The following is an 18524-nucleotide window of genomic DNA, read 5'->3' as shown; positions in this document are numbered from 1 at the left end:
GAAATGAGCTATCAGCCATGCATGGTGGCTCACGCCTGTGACACTTTGGGAGGCCAAGGCAGGAGGATCACTTGAACCTACGAGTTCGGGATCAGCCTGAGCAACATGGGTAAGACTCCATCTCTACAAAAAAATTAAAAATTAGCTAGGTGTGGTGGCGTGTGCCTATAGTCCCAGCTACTCAAGAGGCTGAGGCAGGAAAACTGCTCAAGCTCAGAAGTTCAAGATTATAGTGAGCTATGATAGCACTACCGCACTCCAGTCTGGGAATGAAATCCCAGGCTCGGCAACATAGTGAGACTCTGTCTCTACAAAAAATAAAATTAGCCAGGCATGGTAGAACACACCTGTGGTCCCAGTTACCTGTGAGGCTGAGGTAGGAGGATTACTTGAGCCCGGGAGGTCAGGGTGCAATGAGCCTTTATTGTGCCACTGACAGTGCAACAGAGCCGAGAACCTGTCTCAAATTAAATTTAAAAAAAAAAAAAAAAAAAAGGGCTGGGCGAAATGGCTCATACCTGTAATCCCAACACTTTGGGAGGCCGAGGCGGGCAGTTCATGAGGTCAAGAGATCGAGACCTTCCTGGCTAACATGGTAAAACCTCATCTCTACTAAAAATACAAAAAAATTAGCCAGGCGTGGTGGCGCGTGCCTGTAGTCCCAGCTTCTCAGGTGGCTGAGGCAGGAGAATCTCTTAAACCCGGGAGGCGGAGGTTGCAGTGAGCCAAGATCGCGCCACTGCACTCCAGACTGGTGACATGAGTGAGACTCCGTCTCAAAAAAAATAGGAGGGAAAGAAAAGAAAGGAAAAGAAAAAGGGAAAGAAGAAAGGGAAAGGGAAGGAGAAAGGGAAGAAAGAAAAAATGCACAGTGGAACCTTAAATGCATATTGCTAAGTAAAAGAAGACAGTCTGAAAAGGCTACATACGCTATAATTCCAACTATATGACATCTTGAAAATGCCAAAACTGTATAGACAGTAAAAACATCAGTAGTTGCCAAGAACTGGGTGTTGGGGGTGGGGAAGAACAGGTGGAGCCCAGGGGATTTCTTAGTGAAACTATCCTGTGTGATCCTGTAAGGGTAGATATATGCTATCGTACATTTGTCAGTTCCACAGAATGTACAACACAAAGCTTGAATTCTAAGGTAAACCATGGATTTTAGTTAATAATGTATCAATATTGGCTCATCAACTGTTAATAAATGTATCACAATAATGCAAGACTGGGGAAAGAGGGTGGGAGTACATAGAAACTCTCTGTATTTTCTGTTCAATTTTTCTATAATCCTAAAATTGTCCTATAAATTGTCTATTTATTAAAAACAAAACCAAAAAAGGAATCCATGAGGCACTGATAATGTAGGAAAATATTCTATAAGATAAATGCAACAGATGATAAGTCATGAGCTGGATTCTAGTCTGTAGGAGGAAACAATTATAAAATATATTGTTAAAACAACTAGCAAAACTGGAATATAAACTGTAATTTCCTTTTTCATTTTCTTTATTTTTTTGAGACAGAGTCTCATCCTGTTGCCCAGGATGTAGTGCAATGGCACGATCTTGGCTCACTGCAAGCTCCGCCTCCTGGGTTCAAGCGATTCTCTTGCCTCAGTCTCCTGAGTATCTGGGATTACAGGTGTGCGCCTCCACGCCCAGCTAATTTTTGCATTTTTAGTAGAGATAGAGTTTCACCATGTTGGTTAGGCTGGTCTCGAACTCCTGACCTCATGATCCACCTGCCTCAGCCTCCCAAAGTGCTGGGATTACAGACGTGGGCCACCGCGCCCAGCCCTATAAACTGTAATTTCTCTCACTTCTAAATTTTCTGATTTTGATAACTACATTGTAAATAAGTACATATTGTTACACACATTGAATACTGTTGCTCTTAGGAAATACACACTGATTAAGAGGTAAAGGGAAATAACAGGCAACCTACTGTCAAATAGGCCAGAAAAAAAATGTCTTTATGTGCTTGTATAATCAGAGAGAGAGAAAAAGAGAGAATCATAAAACAGATGTAGCAGTATGTTAAAAATTGGTGAATGTGGGTAAAAGGTATATAGAAGTTCTATGTACTTTTTTCCATAAATTTGAAATGATCTGAAAACAAAAAGTTTTAAAAAGTACGTTAATGCATTTTCTTCTGGCAAAACTTCCAAAGTGTTGCTGTTGAAAAGTCTGATAACAATCTAAATTCATTCCCTTATAAGTAACTTATTCTTTCTGCCCAGTTGCTCAACGTATCTTTCAAGTGTAGTAATTCTCTTAGAATTTGTCTTGGTGTTGGGTGTTCAGGGTCAATACTGTGAGATACACAGTGTGCTCATTTAAATGTGTATTTTCAATTAACTTTTTAAATTTCAGCAAAGTTTTCTTGAACTATATAGCCTTTACTATTTGTTCATTTAGACAGCTGATGGTAATATAAGCTTAAGCCGGGCCAACATAGGGAGATCCTGTCTCTACAAAAAATGTTTAAATTAGCAGGGCATGGTGGTGTGCAACTGTGGTCTCAGCAACTCAGAAGGTTGAGGCAGGGGCATTGCTTGAGCTGAGGAGTTGGAGGCTGCAGCCAGCCATGATCATACACCACTGTACTCCAGCCTGAGCAACAGAGTGAGACCTTGTCTCTATAAAATAATAATTAAATAAATGTTAAAACAGACTACAAATCTGAAAGTTCTATTATATAAAACAGTAACTTTGTTATCCATTCATTCAAATATTTATTATTTATGATATGACAGGTATGCCTATTCTACAAAAATAAGAAATAGGCCGGGCCCGATGGCTCAAGCCTGTAATCCCAGCACTCTGGGAGGATGAAGCAGGTGGATCACGAGGTCAGGGGATCAAGACCATCCTGGCTAACACAGTGAAACTCCGTCTCTACTAAAAATACAAAAAAATTAGCCAGGCATGATGGTGGGTGTCTGTAGTCCCAGCTACTCAGGAGGCTGAGGCAGGAGAATGGCATGAACCCAGGAGGTGGAGCTTGCAGTGAGTCGAGATGATGCCACTGCCCTCCAGCCTGGGCGACAAAGCAAGACTCCGTCTCAAAAAAAAAAAAAAAAAAAACGGAAAATAACACCAAGTAGGTCAATTAATCATCTACTGAATTATTATTCCCCAAATGACTTCACATTGTTAGTAATACAGAGAAACAGTATATTTTAGAGTGCTCAGTGTCTCCCTATTATTTTGCCCTACAAATAGCATTCTGTTTAATCTTGAGTGGTACAATGAAGAACTATTCTTTAATATACATAAAATTCAGCCCACTCTTTAAAAATGAGATGAATATTAAACAACTGAAATTCAATTAATAAGTCAGAGATCCATTTTCCACTGTTTAAAAAGGAACTTAGCACTATATTGACAGTAGAGGCAAATTTATTTTCACATGTATTATTATGCCGTATCAAATTTAAACTAGAAAAAAATCATAACTCAATTTTTAGTACTTTAAGACCACCGAAGAGCCAGAAATAAATACTCAATAAGTATTATTAGATATATTACAGAACAATTTGAACAAAGATAATTATCTTACCATCTCTAAAAGTATAGCCTGAGTTTTAGCCTCTTTTTCTGCCTTTATTTCTTCTACTTCCTCAGCTGATCTTCCTTTGAAATCATCAATTTCTTCATCTGCTCCTATTCGACCACTCTGTAAGACAGAAGTTACTGACGTATATATTTAAAGAATAAAAAAAATCTGAGAAACATAGAAGACATACTTTATTCTTAGGTATATCAAACATGCTAAAACAGTAACTGATCAAGGTTGCAGGGGGCTACAATCACACCACCGCACTCCAGCTGGGTGACAGAGTGAGATCCTGTCTCTAAAAAAAAACTTTAAAATAATTAACTGAACAGCAACTGAGACAAACTTACGAACTTTCAAAAATTGATTTATATTAATTCTAAAATATAAGCCAAAGTGGGCTTCTGTTAAAATCAAAATAGGCCAGGCATGGTGGCTCATGCCTGTAATCCCAGCACTTTGGGAGGCCGAGGCGGTTGGATCACTTGAGGTCAGGAGTTCGAGACCAGCCTGGCCAACACAGTGAAACCCTGTCTCTACTAAAAATACAAAAATTAGCCAGGCATGGTGGCATGCGCCTATAACCCCAGTAACTCAAGAGGCTGAGGCACGAGAATTGCTGGAACAAGGAAGGAAGAGGCTGCAATGAGCTGAGATGCCACCACACACTCCAGCCTGGGCGACAGAGCGAGACTCCATCTCAAAAAAATAAATAAATACAAATAAATACTTATATGGACACTATTTATTTTCCAATTCTAACTGCTGAATGAAGAGAAATGATTTCAGAATTAATCACCAATCCCAACCATAAAGACAAATTCAGCTTTGAGGAACCCACATAAACCTTAAAACATATGGGGGAAAAGTCTGTGCTGTTTCACAGAAATTTCTGGGTTCTAGCCTGGCTCCAGAGTATCCCCAGTTGAAAAGTTACCTCACAAGATAATAGTTTAATTTGGCCTCGAAAACTCCTAGAGTTAGATGATAAGAAAAACACTTTCCCAAGTTGTTCATGTAAGCTTCTAGAGCTAAGGTTGTCTCAGTAGAAAAGAAACTGAAGAAAGGAAATTAGGGAAATGAGAAGACAGCTGGAAAAATGAGTATCTCTGTGGAAAAGAAAAAGAACTCAACTTGTTCTAATACAATTAGGCAAGATAATAATTCTGAAAAAATTAATAGATGAAAAAGATAAATCCATACAAATCATTAATATGAATGTACATTTAATCACAAGAGGGCTTTACTTACATCTAATTGTTCCCTTGTAGGTTCTGGAGATCGATCAGGGATTAATAAATCAGGAGGGTCATCAAATGGATCATCTAAAATCACTGTATGATTTATCCTTACAAAATAAATCCAAATAAAATGTTATATTTAAGTTATTTCAGAATCTATAATTTATTTTAATAGATTACAACAAATTATTTGATTATCTCTAAGGCCAAAAAAAACCCATATTGCACATGGATATTACTAACCTAGATATACTTTCACAGTGAGTGTTGCTGTTTTACATTGAGTGACACCATATTTATTACCCTGTATTACTTTAAGATGTAAACTAATAGAACTGTCTAAATCTTAGTATTTTTGCCCTATTTCTCAATTAAGAAACTAAATTAAAGCACTAATAATTCCTCCAGCTAGGTACAGAGGCTCACGCCTGTAATCCCAGCACTTTGGGAGGCCGAGGTGGGTGGATCACGAGGTCAGGAGATCAAGACCATCCTGGCTAACACAGTGAAACCCCGTCTCTACTAAAAATACAAAAAATTAGCTGTGCGTAGTGGCGGATGCCTGTAGTCCTAGCTACTCGGGAGGCTGAGGCAGGAGAATGGTGTGAACCTGGGAGGCAGAGCTTGCAGTGAGTCAAGATCATGCCACTGCACTCCAGCCTGGGTGACAGAGGGGGACTCCATCTCAAAAAATAAATAAATAAATAAATAAAATAAAATAAGTAATTCCTCCAAACATAATTATAAATAAATAATTAGTACAAGTATAAAAGTACAGAAGGTCCTTTTTATTATAAAGATTCTTACAGTCTTATATTAATTCAACTTTTGGGATTAGAATTATCCACAAACCAATCCTATGCATACCGTTCCTATCCGTACCACTACGTGTCAAACATCTCAATATTAAAACATTCTAGTACATTCAGATAGTAAATTGTAACCACACCTGATATCCTGATATGGTACAAAGTCCTTGTCAACAAAGGTCTCATTAATTTTCTTAATTATGTCCATGCCTTCTGTCACCTCACCAAACACTGTATGGACACCATCAAGGTAATCTAGATTTTCTCCTGTAGTGATAAGAAACTATACAGAAGGACACATAATAAATACCATAAAAATAATACATAACTCAAACTGAAATCAGTTACACACTGACAAAAAAATACACAAAAGTTAAGAGTCCACATTTACTGCACCAATTCTTAGACACTTGTTACTAGAACTAAGTAAAAAGTACAAAGCTTATACTGGCATACCTCATCTTATTGCGCTTTGCAGCTACTGCATTTTTTACAATTAAGGATTTCTGGCAACCGTGTATTAAGTCTACTGGTGCCATTTTCCCAACAGCATATGCTCACTTCATGTTTCTGGCTCATGTTTTGGTAATTCTCACAAGATTTCAAACTTTTTCATTACTATTATATCTGTTATTACAATCTGTAATCTTTGATCTTACTACTGTAATTATTTTGGGGCACCACAAACTGTGCCCATACAAGATGGTGAACTTAATCCATAAATGTTGTATGTGTTCTGACTAATCCAACAACCAGCCATTCCCATCTTTCTCCCTCTCAGTGCTCCTATTCCCCGAGACACAACAATATTGAAATTAGGCCAATTAACTCTATACGTGTTCAAGTAAAAGGAAGAGTGGCACATCTCTCACTTTAAATCAAAAGCTAAAAAGGACTAAGCATAGTGAGAAAGGCATGTTGAAAGCCAAGATAAGCCGAAAGCTAGGCCTCTTGTAACAAACAATAGCTGAGTTGTAAATGCAAAGGAAAAGTTCTTGAAGAAAATTAGAAGTGCTATTCCATGAATGATAAGAAAATGAAACAGGCTAACTGATGATATGAAGAAAGTTTTAATAATCTACATAAGTCAAACCAGCCACAACGATCCCCTAAGCTAAAGTCTAATTTCAAACAAGCCCTAACTTTCTTCAATTCTATAAAGGCTGAGAGAGGGAGGCAGCTGCAGAAGAAAGTCTGAAGCTAGCAGAGGTTAGTTCATGAAGTTTAAGGAAAGAGGTCAGGTGCAGTGGATTACTCCGTCTCAAAAAAAAAAAAAAAAAAAAGAGAAGTTTAAGGAAAGAAGCTGTCTCCATGATTTAAAAGTGCAAGGTGATGCAGCAAGTGCTGACACAGAAGCTACAGCAAGTGGCCAGGTGCAGTGGTTCATGCTGTGTAATCCCAGCACTTTGGGAGGCCGAGGCAGGTGGATCACAAGGTCAGGAGTTCAAGACCAGCCTGACCAACATGTTGAAACTCCGCCTCTACTAAAAACGCAAAAGTTAGCCAGGCACGGTGGTGTGCACCTGTAATCCCAGCTACTCAGGAGGCTGAGGGAGGAGAATTTCTTGAACCCGGGAGGCGATGGTTGCAGAGAGTCAAGATCACGCCACTGCAATCCAGCCTGGGTGACAGAGTGAGACCCTGTCACAAAAAATAAAAATAAAAAAAGAAGCTGCAGCATGCAGCAAGTTATCTGGAAGATGTAGCTAAGATCACTGATGAAGATGACTACATGAAATAACAAATTTTCCATGTAGATGAAACAGCCTTATATTGGAAGATGATGCCACTTAGGACTTTCACAGCTACAGAGGAAAAGTCAACACCTAGCTTCAAAGGACAAGCTGACTCTTCTGTTACAGGATAGTGACTTTAAGTTGAAACCAATGCTCGTTGACTATATCAAAAATCCTGGGGCCCTTAACAATGATGCTAAATCTATTCTGCCTGTGCTCTAGAAATGAAACAACAAAGCTTGGATGACAGCACATCTGTTTACAGCAGGTTTTATCAAATATTTTAAGATCACTGTTGAGACCTGCTGCTCAGAACAAAGATCCTTTTTAATATTACTGCACTTTTAATAAGAAATCCTTTTAAAATGTTACTGCTCATTGTCAATACTCTGGGTCACCCAGGAGCTCTGATGGATATGACGTACAAAAGGAAATTAATATTGTTTTCAGCTGTGCATAGTGGCTCACACCTGTAAACCCAGCACTTTGGGAGGCTGACGCAGGCGGACCACTTGAGGCCAGCAGTTCAAGACCAGCCTGGCTCACATGGTCAACATGGTGAAAACCCATCTCTATTATAAATACAAAAAATTAGCCAGGCATGGTGGTACATGCCTATAATCCCACCTATTCAGGAGGCTGAGGCAAGAGAATTGTTTGAACCAGGGAGGCAGAGGTTGCAGTGAGGTAAGACTGCACCACTGTACTCCAGCCTGGGTGACAGAGTGAGACTGTCTCAAAAAATAAAAATTCTGTTTTCATGCCTGCTAACATAACAGTCCTTAAGGAGCCAGGATCAAAGAGTAATTTCAACTTTCAAGTATTATTATTTAAGAAATACAGCCTGGCATGTGGCGTGTACCTATAGTCCCAACTACTCAGGAGGCTGAGGCAGAAGGATCACTTGAGCAATGTAGTGAGGCCCCATCTCTAAAATAAAATAAAATAAAAAAACACATTTTGTAAGGCTATAGCTGCCATAGACGGTGATTCCTCTGATGGATATGGGCAAGTAGATTGAAAACCTTCTGAAAAAGATTCACCATTCTCGATGTCATTAAGAACATTCGTGATTTGTGGGAGGAGGTCAAAATACCAATATTAACAGAAGTTGGGAAGAAGTCGATTCCAACCCTCATGGATGACTTTGAGTGGCTCAAGACTTCAGTGAAGGAAGTAACTGCAAATGTGGTAGAAATTGCAAGAGAATGAGAATTAGAAGTAGAGCCTGAAGATGGGACTGAATGCTGCAATCTCATGATCAAACCCAATCAGATATGGAGCTGCTTCTTTTTTTTTTTTTTTTTTTTTTTTTTTGAGACGGAGTCTCGCTGTGTCGCCCAGGCTGGAGTGCAGTGGCCAGATCTCAGCTCACTGCAAGCTCCGCCTCCCGGGTTTACGCCATTCTCTCGCCTCAGCTTCCCGAGTAGTTGGGACTACAGGCGCCCGCCATCTCGCCCGGCTAATTTTTTGTATTTTTTTAGTAGAGACGGGGTTTCACCGTGTTAGCCAGGATGGTCTCGATCTCCTGACCTAGTGATCCGCCCGTCTCGGCCTCCCAAAGTGCTGGGATTACAGGCTTGAGCCACCGCGCCCGGCCGGGGAGCTGCTTCTTAAGGATAAGCAAACAGAGTGGTTTTCTTCCCTTTCTTTCTTTGAGACAGACTTGCCGCATTGCTCAGGCTGGAGTGCAGTGGTGCGATATCGGCTCACTGCAACCCACGCCTCCCAGGTTCAAGCAATTCTCCTGTCTCAGCCTCCCAAGTAGCTGGGACTACTGGCACCTGCCACCACACCGAGCTAATTTTTGTATTTTCAGTAGAGACGGAGTTTCACTATATTGGTCAGGCTGGTCTCAAACTCCTGACCTCAGGTGATGCGCCGGTTTCAGCCTCCCAAAGTGCTGGGATTACAGGCCTAAGCCACCGCACCCAGTCAAGTGATTTACTGAGATGGACTCTTCTCCTGGTGAAGATGCTATGATCATTGTTGAAACGACAACAAAAGATTTAGGATATTACATAAACTTGGCTGATACAGTAGTAGCAGGGTTTGAGAGGATTGACTTCAATCTTAAAAGAATTCTACTAAATGCTATCAAACAGCATTGTATGATACACAGAAATGTTTCATGAAAGGAAGAGTCCATCAACATGGCAAACTTCTGTGTCTTATTTATTTATTTGCAAGACAAGGTCTCACTGTCACCCAAGCTGGAGTGCAGTGGTGCAATCACAGCTCACAGCACCCTTGACCTCCCGGGCTCAAGTGATCCTCCCACCTCAGCTTCCCAAGAAGCAGGAACTACAGCCATATACCACTATGCCCAGTTAATTTTTGTATTTTGGGGGGGAGATGAGGTTTTCACCATGTTTCCTAGACTGGTCTCGAAATCCTGAGCTCAACTGATCTGCCTGCCTTGCCCCTGCAAAGTACTGGGATTACAGATGTATGCCACCGTGCCAGTCAGTTGTCTTATTTTAAGAAGCTGTCACAGTCACACCAACCTTCAGCAATCACCACCCTGATTAGTCAACAGCCATCAACATCAAAGCAAGACCCTTCACCAGTGAAAAGATTATGAGTTACTGAAGACTCACATGATCAGAAGTATTTTTTAGTAATAAAGTATTTTTTGGTTGGCCACGGTGGCTCACACCTGTAATCCCAGCATTTTGGGAAGCCGAGGCAGGTGGATCATCTGGGGTCAGGAGTTTGAGACCAGCCTAGCCAACGTGGCAAAACCCCATCTCTACTAAAAATACAAAAAGTACCTGGGCGTGGTGGCAGGCACCTGTAATCCCAGCTACTAGGGAGGCTGAGGCAGGAGAATCGCTTGAACCTGAGAGGCGGAGGTTGCAGTGAGCTGAGATGGCGCCACTGCACTCCAGCCTTGCTGACAGAGTGAGACTCTGTCTCAAAATAAATAAATAAAATAAAATAAAATACTTGGACAAGTCGTAACTCAAATTCATGTGTATATAGTAGAAAATAGAAGTACCTACTCTAACAGGGTTGTTGGGAGAATTAAACAAGGCAATGAATAGAAGGTACTCTACATAATATTTTTAAAAAGTAAGAAATACTGAAAAATAGCTGGGTGCGGTGGCTCACGCCTGTGATCCCAGCACTTTGGGAGGCCAAGGCGAGTGGACTATGAGGTTAAGTGATTGAGATCATCGTGGCTAATATGGTGAAACCCCGCCTCTACTAAATACAAAAATTAGCCAGGTGTTGTGGCAGGCGCATGTAATCCCAGCTACTCGGGAGGCCGAGGCAGGAGAATTGCTTGAACCCGGGAGGCAAAGGTTGCAGTAAGCTGAGATCGTGCCATCACACTCCAGCATGGGCGACAGAGTGAGACTCCATCTCATTAAATAAATAAATAAATAAATAAATAAATAAAATAAAAGAAATACTGAAAAACGACCACAAATGTGAACAGTGATAATTCATGGATGGTGGAGGTGTAGGTATTTTTTTCTTTGTACTTTTCTGCCAATTTTCCCCTCAATTTCTTCACATGGGGAAATTCTTTTATATTAAAAGATAATTTTTTTTTAATATAAAAAAGTGCATTTTTTTCCATAACAAATATTTCTGACTGAAACCCTCTAAGTCTTACTGGATAGTTTAAAAAATAACTCTGTGGGCTCCTTCCAGTCCTTCACTTCTAAGCAAACCTCATATTCTTACTCATTTCCTAACCTGAGATCCATGTTGATCACTGCCATTATTCACCATGGACACTGTGCCTTTCTTCTTGTGCTTAATTCTTGGGACTTTTTCTGCCTCAAAAAAGCTTGCTTGATCACCATACAGTTGGCTGAAAAAACATACAAGGTTATAAAATGTAAGTACTCTCAAAATGAAATACAGAAGTACTAGTAACACACAGGGTTACCAATTACTTCTTTACAGAAATGCCAACAGGATTCAAAATATTACTTTTTTCTAGACATTTAGGGAACTTGGGGGAAAAATCTAAATTTAAACCATATTTTAAAATGCAGATTGAAGCATAAGCAATTATATTTTTCCTCATTTAAGAACAAAAGAATTTGTTCTGCCCTTCCAGAGGTAATAAATAAATAAATAAAACAACTTACCCAAAAATAGACTCTCCTCCACGGCCAGTCCCTGTAGGATCGCCAGTTTGTATGATAAAATCCCTCTGTAATATGTAGGATTCTTTGTTAATTCACAGAGTTTGTTAGATAGTTCCAATAACAAAGGAAAAGACTAATATCTACCAACTCACCTGTACATTGTGAATAAGGCAATAATTGTAATATTTTATTTTGCACAATTTCAAGAAATTCAAGCAGGCTGAAAGAAAAGTAAATACCAAATTTATCACAGTAATCCTCAAATACATTTTTAAATAAGTAAAACCACAGTAAAATGTAATTTCTAAATTACCATTAAAAGAAAACAAAAGTCAAACGTCCAAAGCTATAAAAAAGGGCACTAGGCTGGGCGCCGTGGCTCACACCTGCAATCCCAGCACTTTGGGAGGCCAAGGTGGGTGGACCACTTGAGTTCAGGAGTCTAAGACCAGCCTGGCCAATATGGTGAAACCCTATCTCAACTAAAAATACCAAAAAAATTAGCCAGGCATGGTGGTGGGCACTTATAATCCCAGCTACTGGGGAAGCTGAGGCAGGAGAATCACTTGAACCCAGGAGTTGGAGGTCGCAGTGAGCCAAGATCACACCACTGCACTCCGGCCTGGGCAACAGAGTGAGACTCCGTCTCAAAATAAAACGAAATAAAAGGGCAATACGTCTAGGAAAAAAAAAAAAATTTAAATTACCTTTTCTTTCTTTTATAGGACTTTTGGGGCATCTGGGCTAATACAGAAAACTGACACTTATCTGTGATAAGCAATAATTTACTGATGGATTGATTTTATTGCGAGAAAAAAGAACACTTAAAGAGCATATTGTAATAGGAAAGGATCTAGCAGAATATATAAAAATGGATACAGATTATATCAATTAGGAAAAAGTCAAACATCCCAGGTCATTTCTTTAATAATAAACAGCCCTTTATAAAAATCCATACACTTATGAACAATCTTTCTCATATAAATTAATCTGCTTATCCAATAAACATTTACTGAGTACCTTCTAGATGCCTGACACTGCCACCACAAATGCCATTAAACTGTGGTCCCTGCTCTCAAAAAGTTCACAGTCTAGTCATGGAAAGACACATTAACAAGTTCTTAAGGCACTAAGTTAGAAAGCAGGCAGACTTTTGTAAGATATATGAGGCAATTCCTGCCCTCAAAAAGCTTACATTAAATTAGGGTCCTTACATCTGAACACAAGTAGTTACATACTGGGCATATCTAATTAATAACATGTGTGCCACTTAAATAGTAAAATGGTTAAAAGTAGTTTTAAAAATTCCACAAAAGTTCAAAAGATTGTTTCTGGCTAGGGAAATCAGAAAACCTCAGGGAAGGTTAAGGCAAGCATTAAAAGAACTGGACTAGCAGAGAGTGAGGGGTGAGCATTTTAGGTTTGGAAGACTATGAAAAGGCCTGGAAATGGAAATTTAAATGTTTTAGGGGAGGTCCAAAAGACCAAAGTTCTGTAATAGTCTGGTATTGCAGAGTAATACAGGATTAACAGACTGGAGTGATAAGACGGGGCTGAGCTGTTCAAGAGTGCTGAATATCAGTCTTGCAGTTGTTTTTCTTGAATATATTTCTGGGCTTCCTGTTTAACAGATAGGAGTGGTCCTTTTACTAGAAAACAAAAATAATGGATTTAGGCAATGATCATCAATGGCTGCCAAAATCTTTAGGTCTTTCATCAAAATCTGATGGGAACAATTTATAAGGGCAGCAAGGCTTTAACCCACTGATCAATTTTAACATCACAGAAAGAGTCAACCAGATATCAAGTGCCTCCTGAATGTGATGCAGCTGAAAGAACACACTATCTCATGTGAAATATTCTTGCCAAAAACATTAAACTGGAATCTAACCAAGGCTCTGAAGCTAAAGAACAATTTATAGGAAACAGAGGGGACACAGGAATATGTTAACGCACCCAGTAAATAATCAGTCAAACCCAAAACAAGAGAAATTCTACAAGACAAAGCACCCAGATTCTTTCTCATACTTTTTTCAAGAAAAAAAAGGGGGAGAACCAATAGATTAAACATATATGCGACATTTTAACCAATATATGGACTTTGGGTCCTAATTTAAATTTTTTTAAAGTTTATGAGTTTAAATGATACTAAAAACTTATTGCTAGTTTTTTCAAAGTGTGATGAGATTTGTGGTTCTGTTTTTTTATCCTTTTTTTTTTTTTTACAACTTTTCTCTTTTTTTAGTATTTTTCCCTTTTCCCTGTCAAATTTTTTTTTCTTTTTTTAACCTGTCACTTATGTGGTACTTAAGCTCATAGTTCCATTTTTTTGTTTTTTTAAAGAGACCTTATATTTTAGAAGTACGTACTGAAGTAATTACAGATTAAACAGATGCACTGGAAGTGGGGGTATTATAAATGAAGAAAGATTTGCTATGTGTTCACAGCTGTTAAACAAAGCTGGTCATGTGGACATGAGAGTTCATTTACATGATTCTCTCTACATCTGTGTTTTAAATTTTCTATAATAATAAGTTAAAAAAGAAAAGGAAGAAAGAATGGAAGGAAGGTAGGTAAGTCTGGATATGTTGATCATAGATTGATAAGTGAGTATAAATATAGCAGGTACACACGTAAGCAGATCTCCAGTCATATGCTTACAAATATGTACAGGGGGTGGACTTATGTTTTGGTGTTACGCGCTTATCTTTGCAGAACCACTGCTTGTTAATTGGGTGGGGTAGCTCTACCCCCCGCCTTTATTTCCTCACAGCTCTGGGGAAAGAGGCCCATTCATTTTGCCAGGTGCTGTTCTACATGGACAGAGCGTCAAAGGAACTCAAAGAAAAGCAAAATCAATGGATAAAAAACAAAATTCCCTAAATATTATTTGAAACACTGGATTCAACCACCCTTAAAACTAAGCTTACCCCAGTATTATGAGGCAACCAATTATTTTCTTTGTTTAAGCCAGTTAGAGTTGGGTTTCTGTCACTTGCACAAAGGGTCCTAACTAATACAATACATTTATATCCATTAGTCATTATAATGAACCCCTAGTGTGTGCCCTAAAAGTAGCAGACATTGTACTAGGTACTCAGGATATAGAGATGATAATTATGGTATAGTTCCTGCTCTCAGTGGAGTTTACATTCTTGAGAGAGGACACGACTTGTAAACAACTCCAGGATAATAGGTAAATGTTAAAATAAAACGTGTCATGTGGTTTATAAAAGACCTAAGACAGAGCAGAGGAAACCTCAGGTAACTCTGCTTAGAAAGGAGGGAGAGCTTCAAAGAAGAGATGACACTTGATCTGAGATTTAGATAAAAAGCAGTAAGTTTGCCAGAAGGACAAGAGTGGAGAGGAATACTGGTTAGAAGGGAACAGCAAAAGATTGGCAAAAATGGTACCGGAGAGTTTGCAGTGTTTCTGCCAGGTGGAGAAGAGGGAGGAATAGCTGCATGCGGTGGAAAGTGGAGCACAGCAGGAGGTAGTTATTGTACAATATTGCGACTTATTTCACCTTTTTTGATAGGTTCTGCATTCCATGTGAATAGGACCCTGTTTGTAACTAATCTCTTCTAGTGTAAGTTTCTTCCTGATTCTGATACTTTCTCCACACTACTGCCTATTACCTTCTCAAAACAAGTATGCCATGCCTCAATACTGCTTTTAAAGTCTTCAAGGACTCTGATCATCAGTAGGGCACACAAGACTATTCACGACCTGACCTAAGCGTATCCGACCACACTCGAGTCTACCGTTCCACGACTCATACCAGTCCTTCCAGCCACACCAAACTACTTGCCGTTTCCAGAAAATTCCAAACAAAGAGTCCAAGCTAAGAAAACCCTCATTCCCATTCATCTTTGAAAGGACTAGTTCAAGTGTTCTATAGAAGCTTTGCTTCTTCCCACCCCCACCAAAGAAGACGCCCTCCTCTGGTTTCCATGGCAACTTATACATTCTTCTACCATAACACATATAAAACTAAAATGGGTTCCTGTGTCTATTTCCCCCGATGGAAAATCAGACCCTCAGGGGCAAGAAGTCAAGCCCAGGACTTAGCCCAGTGCCTCGAAGGCTCAGTCCACACTCCAGACAACCTCTTCCTCCTCCACCCAGGTGTGATGCCCACACTCGCTGCATCAATCACACCCTAACTGCCTTCATCAAGATTTAACCGATTACACACCAAGCAAAGTTGCTGTGTTCCTCTCACGAGTAAACACAATAAAGGCGCAAAAGCTATGGGTATTGTATGTGCAGCTCAAATCACACACACACACGCCCCAAAGGCAATTAATGACCGCAAGCACCTTCCACCGGACTGGCCAGCACAAGAGAGGGGAGAAGGGCTGCCAAGGCTCAAACAATTCTCGTCACAAAAACTCTTCTAGCCAAGGCCGGTTAATAAAATAGCCCAGTCGTGGGCACCAGCAGCCCAGAAGCTCGAGCTCCAGTCAATCTCTGCCCTGGACTGCGCAGAGAAAGGAAAGTAGGGGGACAAGCTCGGGGGCCCCGGCGACAGATGAGTACGGCTCAAGCCTCACCACGCGGCCGCTCCTCGGTGTACAAGTCGATGACGACGTCGCCCAAAGTGGTCTCTAGCAGAACCGCCATGGCGCCCGCCCCTCCTCTGCTACAAACCCCGGGGGTGCTGACAGGCGCAGGCTGTCCGCGTCTTCTACGCCACACGTCACCCTCTGCGCGACCCTTCTTGCGTCATCTCGCCGGCACCGCCCCCGCTTCCGGGCAGCTCCTTCCGGCCGGCGTGTGGGCGCCAGACCGCCCAACTGACTTAAAGTCCTGGTTGGTCCCGCCCCCGGTGTGGCGGTTTTGAAAACCCTGGTCCGCCCTTGCCTTTTTTTACGGAAGCCTGTCCCTCAGAACGGTCTCAGTATAATGTTTTGTGCCCCGTTTGTGTCCGTCTCGAGAGCAGAGCGGCTCTCCGAGCGGCCCTTTTATCCACCAGGGGGCGCCCGCGGCGGGGTCTTCTCTGCACATATTTGGGCGGACTCCGCCGGCTTTCCTCGTCAGTCTCCTTTTCGCAAAACAACTTTTGGCCTCTACTAGGAGTTTCAGATTCTAAGAACTAACATTTTGTTTTGTTTTCTGTTTTGAGAGAGGGTCTCGCTCTGTCGCCCAGGCTGGAGTGCAGTGGCGAGATCTCGTTTCACTGCAACGTCCACGTCCCGGGCTCCAGCGATTCTCCTGTCTCCAGCCTCCCAAGTGACCACAGGCGCCTGCCACCACGCCCGGCTAATTTTTTTATTTTAGTAGAGACAGGGTTTTACCGTGTTAGCCAGGATAATCTCGATCTCCTGACCTCGTGATCCGCCCGCCTCGGCCTCCCGAAGTGCTGGAATTACAGGCGTGAGCCACCGCGCCTGGCCGAAAAGCCGAAGCTTTTATAATGGCTTACAAAATCCTCTCCTACCCCATCTTCCTAGGCCATCTTCTTATTCATCTGAAGCCATACTAGACAGTTTGCTCTTCCCTGAACACCGCTGACATACTCCTGCCCCAGGGCCTTTTCACTTGCCTTGGTTGAGGAACCTCTTCCTCCAGTTATTTGCGTGGCTCCCCTTCACCTCCTTCAGGCGCTTTGGCTTCTGTCACCGTCAGTGAGGCCCTCCATGGCTGCCATAATTAAAATTAACACCACATACACTTTTCTTTTTCTCCATATACCAGAGTACTTTTTACAATCTAGCATGCTATTTACGAATTTGTTTATGTTTGTTTGTTGTTACTAGAATGTGTGTTCCAGGATATTCCATCTTGTCTGTTTAAAGCACTATCCCTAATGCTTATGACAGCGTGGTACATAATGCGCAAATGTTTGTTGAATGAATGAATGTTGTTTTTCGGTTTTGGGGGTTTTTTTTTTTTGAGACGGAGTCTCGCTCTGTCATCCAGGCTGGAGTGCAGTGGTGCGATCTCAGCTCACTACAACCTCTGACTCCTGGGTTCAAGTGATTCTCCTGCCTCAGCCTCCCGAGTAGCTGGGACTACAGGTGCGTGTCACCACGCCTGCCACCACAATATTCATGGCTGGGCGTGGTGGCTCATGCCTGTAATCCCAGCACTTTGGGAGGCTGAGGTGGGCCGATCACCTGAGGTCAGGAGTTTGAGACCAGCCGGGCCAACATGGTGAAACCCCCTCTCTAATAAAAAATAAAAATAAAAAAAATTAGCTGGGTGTGGTAGTGCATGCTTGTAATCCCAGCTGCTGGGGAGGCTGAGGCAGAATTGCTTGAACACAGAAGGTGGAAGTTGCAGTGAGCCAGGATTGCGCCACTGCACTCCAGCCTGAGTGACAGAGCAAGACTCTGTCTCAAGGAAAAAAAAAAAAAAAAGAAAGTGCTCTCATACCATGTTCCATTTATGCCTGATATGTCTTTAAGGGTTAAAAGTAAAGCCAACAAATGGAATCCTAAGACTATGAGTTCCAGGTCATTGTAAGGTTCCTCAGTGCTGTTGAACTGAGAAAACCGCTTAGGACAGACCCAACAATTAGTCTTGTTGCAGAAATGGACCATGGCAGATATTGTAGGAGCTAAAGGGTGTGACGTATTAGTAAGTCCCATAAAAAGTCCTAACAGACCCAGTGATAGTAAAACGCTCATGTTTACTGTCGGTTAATAACCATTATTCCTGCTGTGAGGATAGTAATTAAGCAAAATGCTACAGTAATTGAGGTTCTCTGTTCGATATTACACCATGAGGGTGCTATAGTATATAGTAATATTTGGCTTAAAAAGAGAGGTAGAAACAGCAAAAAGTATTTGGTGAGGTAGAGGCGAGACTAAGGTGAGTAGTTCTTACTCCATTACTTATCTTTTGTGATTTTCAGCTTACGGTCTCCTACTTCTTCGCATTGATATTCAGGTCGTTCCTCTGGGCTGTCACGGGTTGCTCCCTCAGCTTTCCAGCTTTGACTCGAGTGTGATGTATCCAAAAGTCGATTCCTGTAACTTTTATTGCCAAGGGAGTTTAAAGAACGGTGTAAAGCCCTTCCCAGCTTGGGCTTAGGGTGGAAGAGAGAGAAGGGAGAGCCT

At 41.1% G+C, this 18524-nt stretch overlaps 1 protein-coding gene across 1 annotated transcript in view; it reads right to left on the bottom strand.

Moving 5' to 3' along the window:
* PPIL4 (peptidylprolyl isomerase like 4) overlaps positions 1-16178 on the bottom strand; it is a 43611-nt gene extending 27433 nt beyond the window's left edge. The window contains 7 exon segments of the mRNA XM_017883661.1: positions 3565-3681; positions 4813-4909; positions 5752-5894; positions 11056-11173; positions 11457-11521; positions 11609-11676; positions 16014-16178. Coding sequence (XP_017739150.1) covers positions 3565-3681; positions 4813-4909; positions 5752-5894; positions 11056-11173; positions 11457-11521; positions 11609-11676; positions 16014-16083 — 678 coding nt within the window. The 5' untranslated portion in view covers positions 16084-16178.
* Positions 16179-18524: the final 2346 nt, after the last annotated feature.

This window comes from Rhinopithecus bieti, unplaced genomic scaffold (assembly GCF_001698545.2).
Source record: "Rhinopithecus bieti isolate Rb0 unplaced genomic scaffold, ASM169854v2 scaffold_13747, whole genome shotgun sequence".
Lineage (NCBI taxonomy): Eukaryota > Metazoa > Chordata > Mammalia > Primates > Cercopithecidae > Rhinopithecus > Rhinopithecus bieti.
The sequence above is the reverse complement of the archived record's forward strand: the minus strand, read 5'-3'. Positions and strand labels throughout refer to the sequence as shown.